Raw genomic sequence first — 14,416 nt, 5'->3', positions numbered from 1 at the left:
CTGGAAAGGGGGAAAAAAAGGGATGAGCTGTAACAACCACACTTGTGGTTAACTCCGGGGTCGGTCAGCCACTTTAAACACCCACAGAAGAGAAAACACCGGGAGCCACAAAACCCCTTTGACCTCTAAAGTGAAGACAACGCTGCTTGTCTCATGCTTTGCCTTTACACTAGGTATGAAAAGACTGTAGCGTGTTGAATTTACAAAATCAATGACCTATTACAGAGAAAACACATTTTTATTTCTCCACACAACAAAAACACCTTGAACTCTGAAAATAAAGATGGGCCGAAAAGTTCAATAAACCACGTGACAGACGGGTGTCGTAGACTGGCGGTTGTGACGCATATTTTGAGTGACGGAGCCGCAGCCAAGGGGCAAAAGAGCCGGAGCTACAAGTTGGAGACTCCTGGGTTAATTGATACACCAGCTGTTCACAAACACCAACTGTTCCCTCATTCAGCCTTCTATGGGTTTTAACTGATCAATTCCACAGCTCTTTCTTTGGGTTTAAAGGTCCTGCACCTTTGAATCTACAACGGGGCCGATCATAACCCCCCCACCCACCCCCTTCGTCTATGTCCTGTATTTCTCTCTCATGATCGGTGACAGCGGAAGCCACGAGGGAAAACAAAGGAAGCTTAGCAGCTAGCAAGGGGAAGGGAGGCTGAAGACAGGCAGGCACGCGGAGGGCCTGCCAGAAACGGCACAAGGCGAACAAACCGGAAGCGGACACACCTTCCCCCTCCACTGGTCAGGACTGGGGCCGGCCTGGTCAAAAGGTCTGAAATCTGCGAAGACAATTTCGTCTTGGCGGCCGTTTGCTGCTGGACGCGCACTTCAGCCGCATCGGCCAAGTGCATCAGGGTTTTCCGCTCTGGGCTTTCTTCAAAGTTCTTGCAGCCAATGCACTTGCAGATGGAAGAGCACATGATCTTCGCCTGCAGCCGGGGAGAAACCCAAAGTCAGCCCAAGCAAGGCCCCTGCACTGGGGGCGACAGAAGGGCAGGGAGGGGGCGGGGTGAATGGGATGGATGACACGTTTCGGGCCTTCCTCTCTCACTTGCAACTCCAACGCAAGTCTTGTCTCTCCATCCAGCCCTGCGTAGAGAGGATGGTCCCTGCACTGGGGGTGGTCTATGGGAGTCTAAAGGGAGATCTACAATGATGAAGCTTCTTTTTGTACAAATGGCATTCATTAAAGTAATTATCAAAATAGGAGCTGGAGAACCCTGAAAAACAGTCGCTATCAAGCACAGAGGAGCATCATTAAACAGGGAGGGAATGGTGGGGTGCTGGGAGTTTCTTAGAAGAAATGAAGGAATCTTTATTAACCCTGGGGTCTTAAGAGGTGTCCAGCATTAAGGTCTCATGTAAATCTCAGACCCAAAGGGTGAGATTTTTCCTGCACTCGATTCCACTGGGCCAAGCAAAGATCCCTCTTTACCTCGTAGCACTCGCAGTAGTTCTTGAGGCAGCCGGACCTTTTGCAGTTGCAGCCTTTGCTGTGCCGCCTGTCGGACTCGCCTTCCTTCCCTTTCCCGATTTTAGGCTTAAAGGCTTCGGGGTTTCTGTCCAGGCAGGCCTGGGGAGAAAAAAGATCTATTACAAAACTTTTCAGATGTTAAAGAGATTCAACTTCTGTCCTGGGCAGGAGAACCTGGCAAAAACATCTGCCTGTAGTGAAGGCGACAGCTGTAGTGAAGGCAGCCCACTGCTCAGAAAGAAAACCAGGGCTACCGTGAATTTCGAAAGACTATTTCCCAAAAATGGCATAGGGTTGTTGTTGTTATTATTATTATTATTATTATTATTATTATTATTATTATTATTAATTATTCTTAATCTTACCTTGATTGCTTTCTGCCTATCGTTTTCATGGTCCAGGTTGTTATAGCAATTTGTACAGTTGCAATTGTTACAGAACTCCCCATTGGCAAAGCAATCACAATACCTGTGAAAAACAACAACAATAAAAAAGAAATCTCTAACGGCGACGCTTGACCAGTTCAGGGCAGAGTTTCTGACCCCTGGCTCCCTCCTCCTGCGCATCCAACCACACAGAGTTGTGGGGAGAAACGTCTGGACACGGAGGGGGGCAATGATGGGGAATCTATGGCACGCAGGCCACGGGTGGAGCGCAGAGTCCACTCTGCAGGCACGTGAGCTGCCATCCGGATCGGCTCCACTGCCCATGCGCCTTCCGCCCCCTTATTTTCAGGTATCTGCCGCGCGTGTGAGGTGTGCACGCAGGAGACACACACGCATGTTGGGGGGGGGGGGCGGATGGGGGGTTCGTTTGAGGTCAGTGCCCCCCTGCAGCCTGTTTCTGGTCCCTGGAGGCTGCAGGGAGGCCTGCTGGGGCCTATGTGTGTGTGTGTGTGTGTGTGTGTCCTGGGGGAATTGGGGGCACAGGAGGTCACACTTGCATGCGCAGGAGCAGGGTGGTGGTGTGTGTCACGTGTGCAAGCAGGGTGTATGTCACATGCACATTGCACTCCTTTCAGCACCCATCAGTGATCTATCCCAACCTATGCGAAGGGCTGTGTGTGTGTGTGTGTGTGTGTGTGTGTGTGTGTGGTTTCTTTACTCGTGAGTGTGAACACGTCGTCAGCCTTGGGGCTTGGCAGGGATTCCCAGCCTGGCTTGAGCCATAGCTCTGACCCAGATGCTCCAAAGGGAACAAATAAACCCCGGGCCAGAGACAGGGGCTGCCTGCCGCTAAGGGAACGACACGCAGCTCACCTGGTCTCTTCAATTGGCTCCCACCTGGCTAGGCTCTGGTTAAGGCATTAAAAACCTGGGTTTTCCACAGGTGAGAGGTGCCCATTTCGAGAGGTGAAACAATATTAACTATCTTAATTGCTGTTTGTAATATTTGGTTAGCTAAGCAGAGGAATTTAGGTGAGTGATCAGCCGTAGAAAATTGATTCTGTTGTTGTTGTTGGAAGTTGTAAAGCCGTGTACAAAAGTAAGGAAACCAACTAGCGTGGTCTGCTCTGGGGATTTCTCAGAAGGAGAAACATTGCTTGTCCTCCTTCGTCTGCAAGCCAGGTTTCCTGCTGATCTGCCCCCAAGTCTGAACCAGCTGCAGGTCACTGCAGTTCTGACCATGCAGACGGACAGAATCGTTTCAGCAGAGTTTTACAGGATAATTTTTAGAGTGGACTCCCTGGGGGAAATGGGTTTTTCTTCTATTTACGATTTTTAAACCTCCAAAGAGTTTTATGTGTATAATACTCACAGCTTAAGACACAGAGATTTTGTACAGTTGCAGGGCTTCCTTGGACGGTTTGCAGATTCAGACGAGATTATTCTGGAAGGCAGATTTCAGTGTCATTTCATTTATTTTTCATTTGAACAAAGCGACACCCCTTCACCACTTGCGCCTGTTCAGGTCAATGTGCTCCACAGCCAGAGGAGAGTAGTAACTCAGAGGCACTGAGCCAAACGCCCCTATTGGGTGAGCATTTCAAAAGGAGACGCTTGATACGTTGTGAGAAACAAGTTGTCTCTAAGGCAGTGATGGCCAACCTTTTGAGCTTGGTGTGTCAAAATTCGCCAAAAAACCGAGCATAACTCGGGTGGTGTGTCACCTTGAGAAAAAAACACTCTCACTCTTTTCCTTCCTCTCTCATCTCTCACTCTTTCTTTCTTGCTCTCTCTCACTCTCTCTCTTCCTTTCTTTCCTTCTCCCTTCCTTCCACTTTTTTCTCTTTCTCTCTTTTCCTTCCTTCCCCTCTTCCCCTCCCTCTCCCTCTCTCCCTTTATATTTATCGATTCCTTCCTCCGCCCCTCCATTCATTTCATTCTTCCTTCCTTGTTCCCTCCATTTCTTCTTCCTTCCTTCTTCCTTTCCTTCCTTCCTTTTCCCTCCATTTCTCCTTCTTTCCCTCCCTCCCCCCTTCCCTCCTTTCCACTTCTCTCTGCCCTCTCCCTTTTTTCCTTCTTTCTCATTTGTTTTGTTTCCCTCTCCCTCGTTCTTTCCCTCCATCATTTTCTCATTTTTTTCTCTCACATTCCCTCCCCTTCACTTCTGTTTTCTCTCCCTCTCTCTTGCTTTCTCTCTCTCTCTCTCCTCTCTTCCTTCCTCTCTTCTTTTTTTTTCTGCCCTGCAACACGCCGCGGGGCAATCGGCTGCAAGCAGGAGCTCCAAGACGGTGGCACCAACGTCGGGTCGCAGTACATTGCTGGCACTGGCCCGCTGGCTGGGCTGGGACGGAGGTGCCAGCCCCATGCCCAGCGCAGCAATGTACGGCGTCCTGCAACACATACAGCCGCCGCCAGTACCTTGCAGCCAACCACCCCACCGCCGCCCCATGGCTACTACTCAGTGCCCTCCCGCTCGACCCACGTTTGGCTGCACCACCTTCGTGGCCTGCCCTGCTGCCCCGCACCCGCTAGAGCTGCCCAGTGCAGCCAAAGCGCGGGGTGGAGTAGGCGGCGGCTGCTTCAGGCCCGCCCCCGAGCTGAGCTTCCTTTGGCTTCCTTCGAGGCAGCAGGTGAGCTTTGCAACTTTGCCTCGAAGGAAGCCAAAGGAAGCTCAGCTCGGGGGCGGGCCTGAAGCAGCCGTCGCCTACTCTGCCCCACGCTTCGGCCGCGCCAGGGCCAAGTAAGCTGAGGCTAGGCCCGTCGCCTCGGCTCCAAGTGCGGGGCCTAGGCGGGCAAGCATTGGGAGGGCCCCGCCGTCGCTTGGTGGAAGAAGAGCTCCCCTCCCCGCAATCCGGGACGGCATGGCCATCAACAAGTTAGTGCGCAGGGGTCCTGATGGCTTGCTTACGGCCCCCTCCAGCCGCTCTTGCAGGGCTTCCAGGCTTCCCGCGGGGCGGCGAAGAAGCAAAAAAGCGGCACTGGAGGGACCAAGACGGTCTGCAGCTGAGCGTCCGGAGGAGGAGGAGGAGGAAAGCCAGGGGGCGGGGAGGAAAGCGGTCTTTCTCGCCTTCAGGGAGAGGAACTGCTGCTGCTCTGCCATAGGGTGCTTTCCTCCCCGCCCCCTGGCTTTCTTCCTTGCCGCCGCCAGACGCTCAGCAGCAGAGTGGAGGGGAGATTCGGGAGCTTATGGTAAAATCTCGTATGTTGCCGGGGGCCGGGTAAATGGCCTCAGCGGGCCGTAGTTTGGGGACCGCTGCCCTAAAGCTCCCCGCGTGTCACCGAAAATGGCTACGCGTGTCAGTGCTGACACGCGTGTCATAGGTTCGCCATCACTGCTCTAAGGCATCAAGCAGCACCTATATTGCTGGGGGGCTTTTGCCCTCATCTCTAGATGGCCACCCACTCAGTCCAATGAGTAACAAGATTCTTGTCTGGCTACGGTGCCTACATTTCCACACAAACCACCGTCTTTGGACCCTTAAGCAAGCCTGCCCACATGAGCAACCCTCCAAAACCCATGTGAACTCTTTTGGAAGCCATGTGCATATACATAGTCTAAAAAGAAACAGATTCAGGTGGCAACTACAAAAACACGGCTTTTTCTAAGAAATGGGGACAGGCAATTCCAGATGGGTCACCGGTCTCCCATCTGCCTTTAGACGCCACATTATCAAGAAAACATGATGCAAACATAAAGTAGATGGATGGACTGGCTCTTTTTTTAGATTCTTTTTTATTTTATTCTTTTTTATTAATTGGACTTAATATTCTTCTGTATAAAGGCCAAGTCTAACAGATGGCTGCAAGCTTGCCGGTATATTTTAATATATGTAAGACTCTCCATCTATGTTTATTTATTTTTACAGCTTGTTTTCATTTTTTTCCCCGTCTTGAGACTCTGGGGTGAAATAACCAAATAACCAATAATCTAACCAAGTAGCCAAACTATATACAAAGCAAAGAAGGGAAATCTTCAATATCTAGTGTATGTAGACAAGATATTATCATTGCAACAGCTGTTTTTTTTTTAAATAGCTGAACATTAAATACTTCTCCAGATCTCATCTCCTTCCACACATCATTTGTGTATATACAATACCCACCCGTTGAATGGAAGCCGGGCTTGCGTCTGGATACCTGATGTCCCGCTAAGACTAGAACCGCTCGCTATGGAGACACAAGATGGCTGCTGTAGCTTAAAAAACACACACACACACACACAAAGTTAATGCATGACATGCTGTTTGTAGGATTCTTCAAATAGCTGTATTAATCCCACAATCCCGTTAATACAAATAGCTGTATTAATCCCAAGCCAGAAGAGGGTCATGGATGGCTTTCCAGAAATTTTCTCTTAGTATTTTCCAAATTTAGTATACAAGGGGAGTAGCCTAATCTGTTGCATTGTAGTTGTAATTTTGATTATGAATAAAGGATTAAAGTGAAAAAAGAGACAGGCAACTTTACAAGAGTCCGGTCTGGAAAGCTGAGCAAGTTGAGAGCCACTTAAAAACAACAGCCTACTCAATTACGCGTACATTTAAAAAATGCTATGCTGATCTGCCACCCGTGCCGTCTAAAGCCCTCTACTCTAGGAAGTCAAAATCCCACAGGTACATAAAATGTACACAACTTAACCGGAACCCTCTGCTGAGCACGGTACATTCTGTTCCCACTGCGGACTTTTACGATCACGTTACAACTCTCTACAGCTCCAGTATTTGCTTTGGGCCCCTATTAGTGCCCTTAGTGGACTTCTACAAAACAGTTACTTGCAGGTCTTCCTCCCCCCAATACATTTAAGGCTACATATATCATAATAGATAGGCATCTTAAAAACAAATAAAGCTGATCCAAGTATTCGTTCAGAATGTGCAACAAATACCAGAAAAAAATGAGTGAACTGGCAGTGAGCTGCGTTAGGAACCAACCCTGAGTTTCCCAATTATTTTATCATTTTATGGTTGGGGGTCAACAACACAACGTGAGTGACTGTATTAAAGGATCTGCGGCATTAGGAAGGTTGAGGACCACTGAAGGTTGGCTGGAAAGGTCTGGGCGGTGAGGAGCGCACACCTGAGGAGCGCACAGGCTACGGGAGGGCCGTTCTTCTTCCTTGCCCACATTCGCTCTTGAAACATTGCCCAGCTGAGTGGCTCCAAATGTGACACTGTGAAAATACCTTCCGCTTAGTCCTCTCAGATTATTTCTGACCTTTGACCTCACTGATGACTCGTTTCTCGCAGCCATGAGAAATTGTATCCTTTAAACCGATGCTTCTCATCTCAGTGTGGACTTCAGTTCCCAGAATTCCCTAGCCAGCATGCTGACAAGGCACAGACGGCTGAGAAACCACCTGCCACTCTCCTGCCCAGGGCTCTCGAACTCCTGGCCTGGGGGCCAGATCTGTTACGTGCTGCCCCCACCCACGTGAGCCAAGTGAGAGCGAAGAAGTCCCCATGCGCCATGTGATGCCGTGATGTGAGCTTGACACCCCTGCCCTGGCCCCTCCCCCAAGAGTATTAGCTACAAACATGATCTTTTGTGAATCCCTTCTTATGATCTCCTACCTGTGTGACGTACTGAGCCGGGAGGAATGCGTAGCCCACATTCCCTGTGCCATGGGCCGGTGCCAGGACAGTGCCAGGGGGAAGGTTGGCCAGGTTGGGTTGGATCTGTGGCAGTGGCGTGGCAGGCATGATGAGCCTCTGCTGTGGCTGGCTGGTGGTAACTATTTGCGAAGTTGGGTTCATTGGTTTGGGGGCCACCTGCAAGGAAGGAAGAGTTCAGGTCACCTTCCTTACAGACCAAAGCAACGGCATTTAGACTCATGTGCCGCTTCACAGGCCTCTCTAAGCGGCTTATAGAGAGTCTGGGTCCTCAGTGTATAATCTTTTGCAGCAAATAAGTTTATAAGGAGAGTTGAATTAATTGAAAGTTTCTGTGAAACACTTGAAGCCGGTGTGTGTAGGAACTCACTTGTTTGACCGTTTGCGTTGCTGGGATAATGGGAACAGACATCCGTACAGGGGTTGCATTCACCACCACTGGTTTGGCTGTGGACAAGACAACGGCATCAGATATGACGACACAAGCAACTTGCTAGACTAAGAGGTGAAGGAAAAGGGTGGGCAGCCTCCCCCCTCAGTCTCATCTATGCTAGAACCTAAGCTGGCAGAAGATCTATCTTGAGCTGGGTCATCACGTTCAGCAAGAGATGCTGCCCACCAGGTCATGCAGGAAAATGTCATGGATTGCAAAAATGCTTGTTATAAAAGCCAGCTACCATTTCATTTAGAATCTAATGTGGGGGGGAAAAAACAGGAACATGGCACATAGGAGCCTTTTGAAGGTAGAAATGCAATTCCCACAGAAGCATATACAGTGGTACCTCAAGATACAAACCCCTCGTCTTACGAACAACTCGTGATACGAACCCGGGGTTCAGAAAATTTTTGCCTCTTCTTACGAACTTTTTTCGAGTTACGAACCGGCGTTCGGGAGACAGCTGGGAAGCCGCGCAGCTGTTTTAAAAGGTGACAGCCAGGCGGCGGGGCTTCCCAGCAGCCTCCCGAACGCCGGTTCGTAACTCGAAAAAAGTTCGTAGCTGTCTCCGAACGCGGAAGTTCGGGTTTGGCATTCGGCTTCGGGAGACAGCTGGGAAGCCGCGCGGCTGTTTTAAAAGGTCTTACGAACCTCCCCCTGGAACCAATTAGGTTCGTAAGACGAGGTATGACTGTACTGTATATATACATTCCATCTATTTGGATACCTTTCATGTCAAAAATAGGTCAAAGCAGCTCTGAGCTGTTTTTCAGGGTTATGTATCTTAATTCCAATTTGGCGTCCCAAGAATCATTGCTTATGTTGCTACAATAATGCAGGTAGTCCTTGACCTATGACCACAATTGAGCCCAACATTTCTGTTGCTAAGTGAGACATTTGTTGGGTGAGTTTTGTCCCACTTTACGACGTTTCTTGCCATGTTTGTTAAGTGAACCACTGCAGTTATTAGAAACATAGAAACATAGAAGACTGACGGCAGAAAAAGACCTCATTGTCCATCTAGTCTGCCCTTATACTATTTTCTGTATTTTATCTTAGGATGCATCTATGTTTATCCCAGGCATCTTTCCATTCAGTTCCTGTGGATGGACCATGTCTGCTGGAAGTTTGTTCCAAGGATCTACTACTCTTTCAGTAAAATAATATTTTCTCCTCTTGCTTTTGATCTTTCCCCCAACTGACCTCAGATTGTGCCCCCTTGTTCTTGTGTTCACTTTCCTATTAAAAACACTTCCCTCCTGAACCTTATTTAACCCTTTAACATATTTAAATGTTTCTATCCTGTCCCCCCTTTTTCTTCTGTCCTCCAGACTATACGGATTGAGTTCATGAAGTCTTTCCTGATGGGTTTTATGCTGAAGACCTTCCACCATTCTTGTAGCCCGTCTTTGGACCCGTTCAATTTTGGCAATATCTTTTTGTAGGTGAGGTCTCCAGAACTGAACTTACTAACACTACGACCATCATAAATGTTGAGTCAGCTGTCAGGCATCACGTGGCAACGGGGGTGCTGCAAGGGTCATAACTGTGAAAAATGGTCATAAGTCCCCTTTTTTTCAGGGCTGTTGTAACTTTGAATGGTTTAAGTGCTGTAACCCAAGGACTTACCTGTACAATACTAGCAGGCTTGGTGATATAAAGGCTGCACAGGGCTTTAAAAAAATGATAAGAGAAGAGGGTCCCCAAACCTGAACATAAGAACCTAAGAAGAGCCATGCTGAATCAGGCCAAAGCCCATTGAGTCCAGCATTCTGTGTCCCCCAGTGGCCCCCCAATTGTCCATGGGGATCTTGAGCAGAAAGAGAAGGCAAGACCCTCCTTTTCCCTTGACCCCCAACAAATGGGACCCAAGGGAACCCTGCCTGCCTGCCTTCAACCAACACTTGGCATCCATGAATCTGTCTACATCTTGCCTTGAAACCTGGCTACTTTAAGACCTGTGGACTTCAGTTACTGGTTAGATGCCCTTCCTGTCACCAATGCGGAGTTATATTCAGCAGACATCTTCTCATTGTGCCCAGAGAGAGAACTATCAGCCTCAACCTAGGATCGAACTCACAGCCTCCTGATCGTGAGGCGAGAGCTCCGCCTCTAGGCGACCACACCACTCACCACAACCATCTCCAATGTCTAAATCAGGGGCCCCCAAACTCGTATAACTGGCTGGAGAATTCTGGGAGTTGGAGTCCACCAGTCTTAAAATTGCCAGGTCTGAAGACCTCTGTCCTAGGGGGAGACCTCCGACAGAACTAAGTAACAAAGGGGGCTGAGAAAAAGTTCCACAAGGGAAGGGGGGTAAACGGTGTTGCAGGGTGTGTGTGCAACAGGAGTCTCCACACTTGGCAACGTTTAAGGTTTCTGGACTCCAACTCCCACAATTCCCCAGCCAGCGTGGTTAGGTGAGGGATTCTGACGGTTTGACTCCACAAGATTTAAACTTGTCAAGGTTGGAGACCCCTGGCAGATAGGGATGGTTGGAAGCACTCCACACTTGCGGTGGTAAGTTCATTGCTTAGTGGTAAGTTCCAAGGTGTACAAACACATCCAGATTTCAGAGACACAACTTGAGTAGGGAACTCCCTCCCTCGACCCCCCCCCTTTCCAATTCCAACGAAGGCAGAATGTGTCTAGGAGCCACAAAGTGACCGCAGTGGTGGGGAGAACGGTGGAAGTGGAAGAAGAATGAAGCAAGCAGGAGGGACATCAGGGCCACACCGCAATGCTCGGGTGCCCACATCACCTGCAAATGTATTAACTGGAAATGAGGCAATGGCTCCTCGAAGTAGAGTTGGGAAATTAACCCATAAAGCTTTACACCCACATTTGCCAACTGCCCTATTTCCAAAAGAAAATATTTCAGAACTTGAGATAAAAGTGAAGGTAAAATGTCAGACCTTTGTTACGTGGGGGCATAATTGAGACACAAACATGATTGCAATTCTAAACCAGCCTTCAAAAATTCCCAAGAAAAGCTGAGTAAGGTGAGCAAGGTGTGGTCACAATTAAGTCTTAATGAAGTAACTAAGCAAGGACCAATAACCAATAATCATGTTTCAACCGTAAACCCATCCTAAAACTCTTTTAAAGATACACCACAACCATTTCGGTCTAAGCCGCCCTCCCTCAACCTGCATTAAGCCCCTCTCCCAATTTCCAAAGTCCCATCGGATTCCCTTTGCCGCTTCCCACTTGGGTTTTTCATAAAATGCATCCACACATGAAGACGGTTCTAACCTTGCTGCAGGGTTGCGGTGCTGGTGCTGGGATTCTGGCTGGCTGGCTGTGCTGTGCTACTGGCCGTTGTGGCGGTTACAAGCCGGACATAGTGGAACTTGCTCCCAGGTACCTGAATCTGCTGGACATTCGGTGCCGTTGCCAGGGGAATTATCGTCTTAAACTGAGACGTACCCATCCCCCCAACAGTGAGGGTCTGCACGGCAGATTTCACAGCCTGTGGAAACGATATAAAACATTTGTCTGAGATGGCTGGTCAGCCAATCCTTCATTTCTGATAAGAGTCAGCGTAGTTAGTTCCCCTCAGGTCCGAGACTAGCACACAGATAAGACAATGCTTCCACACCACTCATGATTAGACCAGAAGGTATTCGCTGAGTTTGGTAGAGCTACTTGATTCCGGGTTGGCTTTAAGCTATTCCTCTCAACGGTGCTTTAATTTCAAGGAAGGAAGGGAAGGAGGAAGGGAGGGAGGGAAGGGAGGGAGGGAAGGAGGAAGGGAGGGAGGGAGGGAAGGGAGGGAAGGAAGGAAGGGAAGGAGGAAGGAAGGGAGGGAGGGGAGGGAAGGGAAGGAGGAAGGAAGGGAGGGAGGGAAGGAAGGGAAGGAGGAAGGGAGGGAGGGTGGGAAGGGAGGGAGGGAGGGGAGGGGAGGGAGGGAAGGAAGGAAGGAAGGAAGGAAGGAAGGAAGGAAGGAAGGAAGGAAGGAAGGAAGGAAGGGAAACAACCACTCATGCAATGCTGCAAATCACAATCTGAAGAAGAGGCTCTCAGAATGGGACTGAGGTGAGTGTGTACCTGAGCAGTTGTGTTGTTAGCCACAGCTTTCCCAGGAGAAGAGGGTGTTGAATGCTGCACGGTGAGAATCTGCTGTCCCAGGGTTACATTTATGGGCACACCGACTGTTTTCTGTGGGGAGCTTGGGGGCTGCGAGGCGACCGACACCACCGTTAGCTGCTTAACAGGATCACACAAGTACAGAATCTCAACTTCAAAACGTGCAACATCGCAAGTGCTTAAGAGGTCAAGACTTTCCACACTATGGATAGGATCTGGAGGCACAATGTGACCTGGCTCTTTCACTCTGTTATCAATGGGGGTGGGGGGCTGGGGGGGGGAAGAAAGGAGGCGGCAGTGGCAGCTACAAGACTGTTAAATCCAGAGTTTGCATAGCGTCCCTGACTTACAACCACAACTGAACCCAACATTTCTAATGTTAAGCGAGACCATTGTTAAGCGGGTTTTGCCCCATTTCACATTCTTTCTGGCCACAGCTGTGAATTGCTGCAGTTGATAAGTGAGTAATGTGGTCGTATACGTCAATCTGGCTTCATTGACGTTGCTTGTCAAAAGGTCGCAAAAGTGATCACATGACCCAGGCCCAACGCAACCGTTATAAATATGAATCCCTTGTCAAACCTCTGGAGTTTGATCACGTGATCATGGGGATGCTGCAGCGGTCGTGAGTTTGGGAAACGGTCATAACAAACTTTTTATCAGTGCTGTTGGAACTTCGAGTGGTCACTAATTATTCTAAGGCAAAGGCTACCTGCATCTGGTTTGTTCACTGACTCATTTCTATTTGGGGGGCTTTTGTGACTTTCCCCTTAGCACAAATCCCCGTTATTCCCAGCATAAGGCCAGAGTGCAGAGGATTCTAAAACTTTAGAAAGTCCGTTTCCAAATCAGGCTAACGTAGTTTAAGAGGAACATACGCTTGAATCATTTTCACACCAATCCTTTTGTGCAAATGGGAGAATGGATTGTGGAATTTCTCAGCAATACGCCTCAGATGTGAAAAATGGAATCTACAATATACACATAAGCAATTGAAATAGAGGTTCACCTTATTTGGGGATTTCAGTGGGGAGATTGCTATCTTATTTGGTGCCTCCTGCATTGTAGAACTTAAAGTTGTCCCGATGACTCCACTTTCTGATATAGTTACAGTTTTGGGGGGTGTCCCCGGAGCAGCCTGTGCAAGAACTCTACCTGTTAAAAAAACCAAAACAAAACAGAGTTATAAGGTTACCCATCTTCTCAGAGGGTGAAGTGCAAGGTTTTTTGGTAAAGGCATTAGCACTTTATATGAGCTAGAAGAGGGGTCAGCCACCCAGGGCTCTGGAGCTGCAGGTGGCTCTTTCATCCCTCTGCTGCTGCTGCTGCTGTGGCTCTTTGCTGCTAGTCGTCTCCAGAAATGACAGAGCTTTCGGTTAGGACAGAGGAAAAGGACGCCCTGCTAGGAGGAGGAGACTCTATGGTGGGGGAATCAGACTTCCAGTCGGGCAGAGGGAAAAGCACACCGCGTTAGGAGGAGACTGTGGCAGGGGGACGTATTCATAAAACCAGGAACCTTTCTATATTTATCACCTGGTAAGATGACTGCATGCATTCCCACATCATCTGTCCAAGATCTGAACTTCTAAAGATGATAAACTTTTATATTCTTTCATCTTGGCTACGGAACAGCCTTTTTTATGGCTGGTTTCCTCAAACCATAAAAGAACTTAACAGCTCACAAATCCAAGTCCCTTTTAAACTGACTGGTGCAGCGTTTCTCAACCATGGGGACTTTAAGATGGGTGGACTTCAGTTCCCAGATTTTGGGGGTTGAAGTCCACCCATCGTAAAGTCACCAAGGTTGAGAAAAAACTGCATTTAGAGCAACTTTCTTCAAAACAACACAATTTAGGATGTGTTATTGTTTGGACCACTCCCAGAATTCCCACTCAGCAGGGCCATTGGTTGCATGACTTGGGGATTCTGGAATTCATCATCCTACAGCGTGACTTCGCGCCCAGGTCCACCCAACCCGAGTGCCCTCCAAAGGCCAGCACCAACTCCCAAACTCTCATCAGCAGGTGTGCTCCGCAGAACTGAACCTTTCCACAGCCTAAAACCTTCCCAATGCCTGCAGGAAACATGGTTTTGACAAATTTCTAGACACCCGGGATGGAAAATCCATTATGAAATAAAAATCCATCCAATATCACATTGTACTTCTCATTCGCATATTACACCCTGGTAAATATTATGACATGAAAAAAAGCCATAGAGATAGATAGGTAGGTAGGAAGATACCTGCAATGACTGGCGATACTTGAGTTGTCTGCCCCGTAACTGCTTTGCTGGTGATGGGTTTTGTGATGATGAGTTTCGTTATCATTGGGGCTGAAGTTGGTGTCCTGGTTTTCTTAGCAATCTAAAAAAAAAATAGAGAGAAAGAAATCCAATGACCAATCATTTC

General features: G+C 48.6%; 1 protein-coding gene across 6 annotated transcripts in view; it reads right to left on the bottom strand.

Annotated features, from left to right (window-relative positions):
- The window catches only part of LIN54 (lin-54 DREAM MuvB core complex component), a 29,844-nt gene that overhangs the window by 3,318 nt on the left and 12,110 nt on the right, over positions 1-14,416 (bottom strand). For 3 of the 6 annotated variants that reach the window (XM_070758106.1, XM_070758105.1, XM_070758107.1), the window contains 11 exons: positions 14,251-14,371; positions 13,016-13,161; positions 11,968-12,126; positions 11,173-11,389; positions 7,852-7,928; positions 7,443-7,640; positions 5,976-6,067; positions 3,245-3,316; positions 1,852-1,954; positions 1,448-1,585; positions 739-941 (listed from right to left, as the gene is read on the bottom strand). In XM_070758106.1, the coding sequence (XP_070614207.1) occupies positions 739-941; positions 1,448-1,585; positions 1,852-1,954; positions 3,245-3,316; positions 5,976-6,067; positions 7,443-7,640; positions 7,852-7,928; positions 11,173-11,389; positions 11,968-12,126; positions 13,016-13,161; positions 14,251-14,371 (1,526 nt within the window). The remainder of the gene's footprint in view (positions 1-738; positions 942-1,447; positions 1,586-1,851; positions 1,955-3,244; positions 3,317-5,975; positions 6,068-7,442; positions 7,641-7,851; positions 7,929-11,172; positions 11,390-11,967; positions 12,127-13,015; positions 13,162-14,250; positions 14,372-14,416) is intronic. The other 3 variants (XM_070758108.1, XM_070758110.1, XM_070758109.1) reach the window with 1 other exon arrangement.

This window comes from Erythrolamprus reginae, chromosome 7 (assembly GCF_031021105.1).
Source record: "Erythrolamprus reginae isolate rEryReg1 chromosome 7, rEryReg1.hap1, whole genome shotgun sequence".
In the NCBI taxonomy this organism is placed as follows: Eukaryota; Metazoa; Chordata; class Lepidosauria; order Squamata; family Dipsadidae; genus Erythrolamprus; species Erythrolamprus reginae.
The sequence above is the reverse complement of the archived record's forward strand: the minus strand, read 5'-3'. Positions and strand labels throughout refer to the sequence as shown.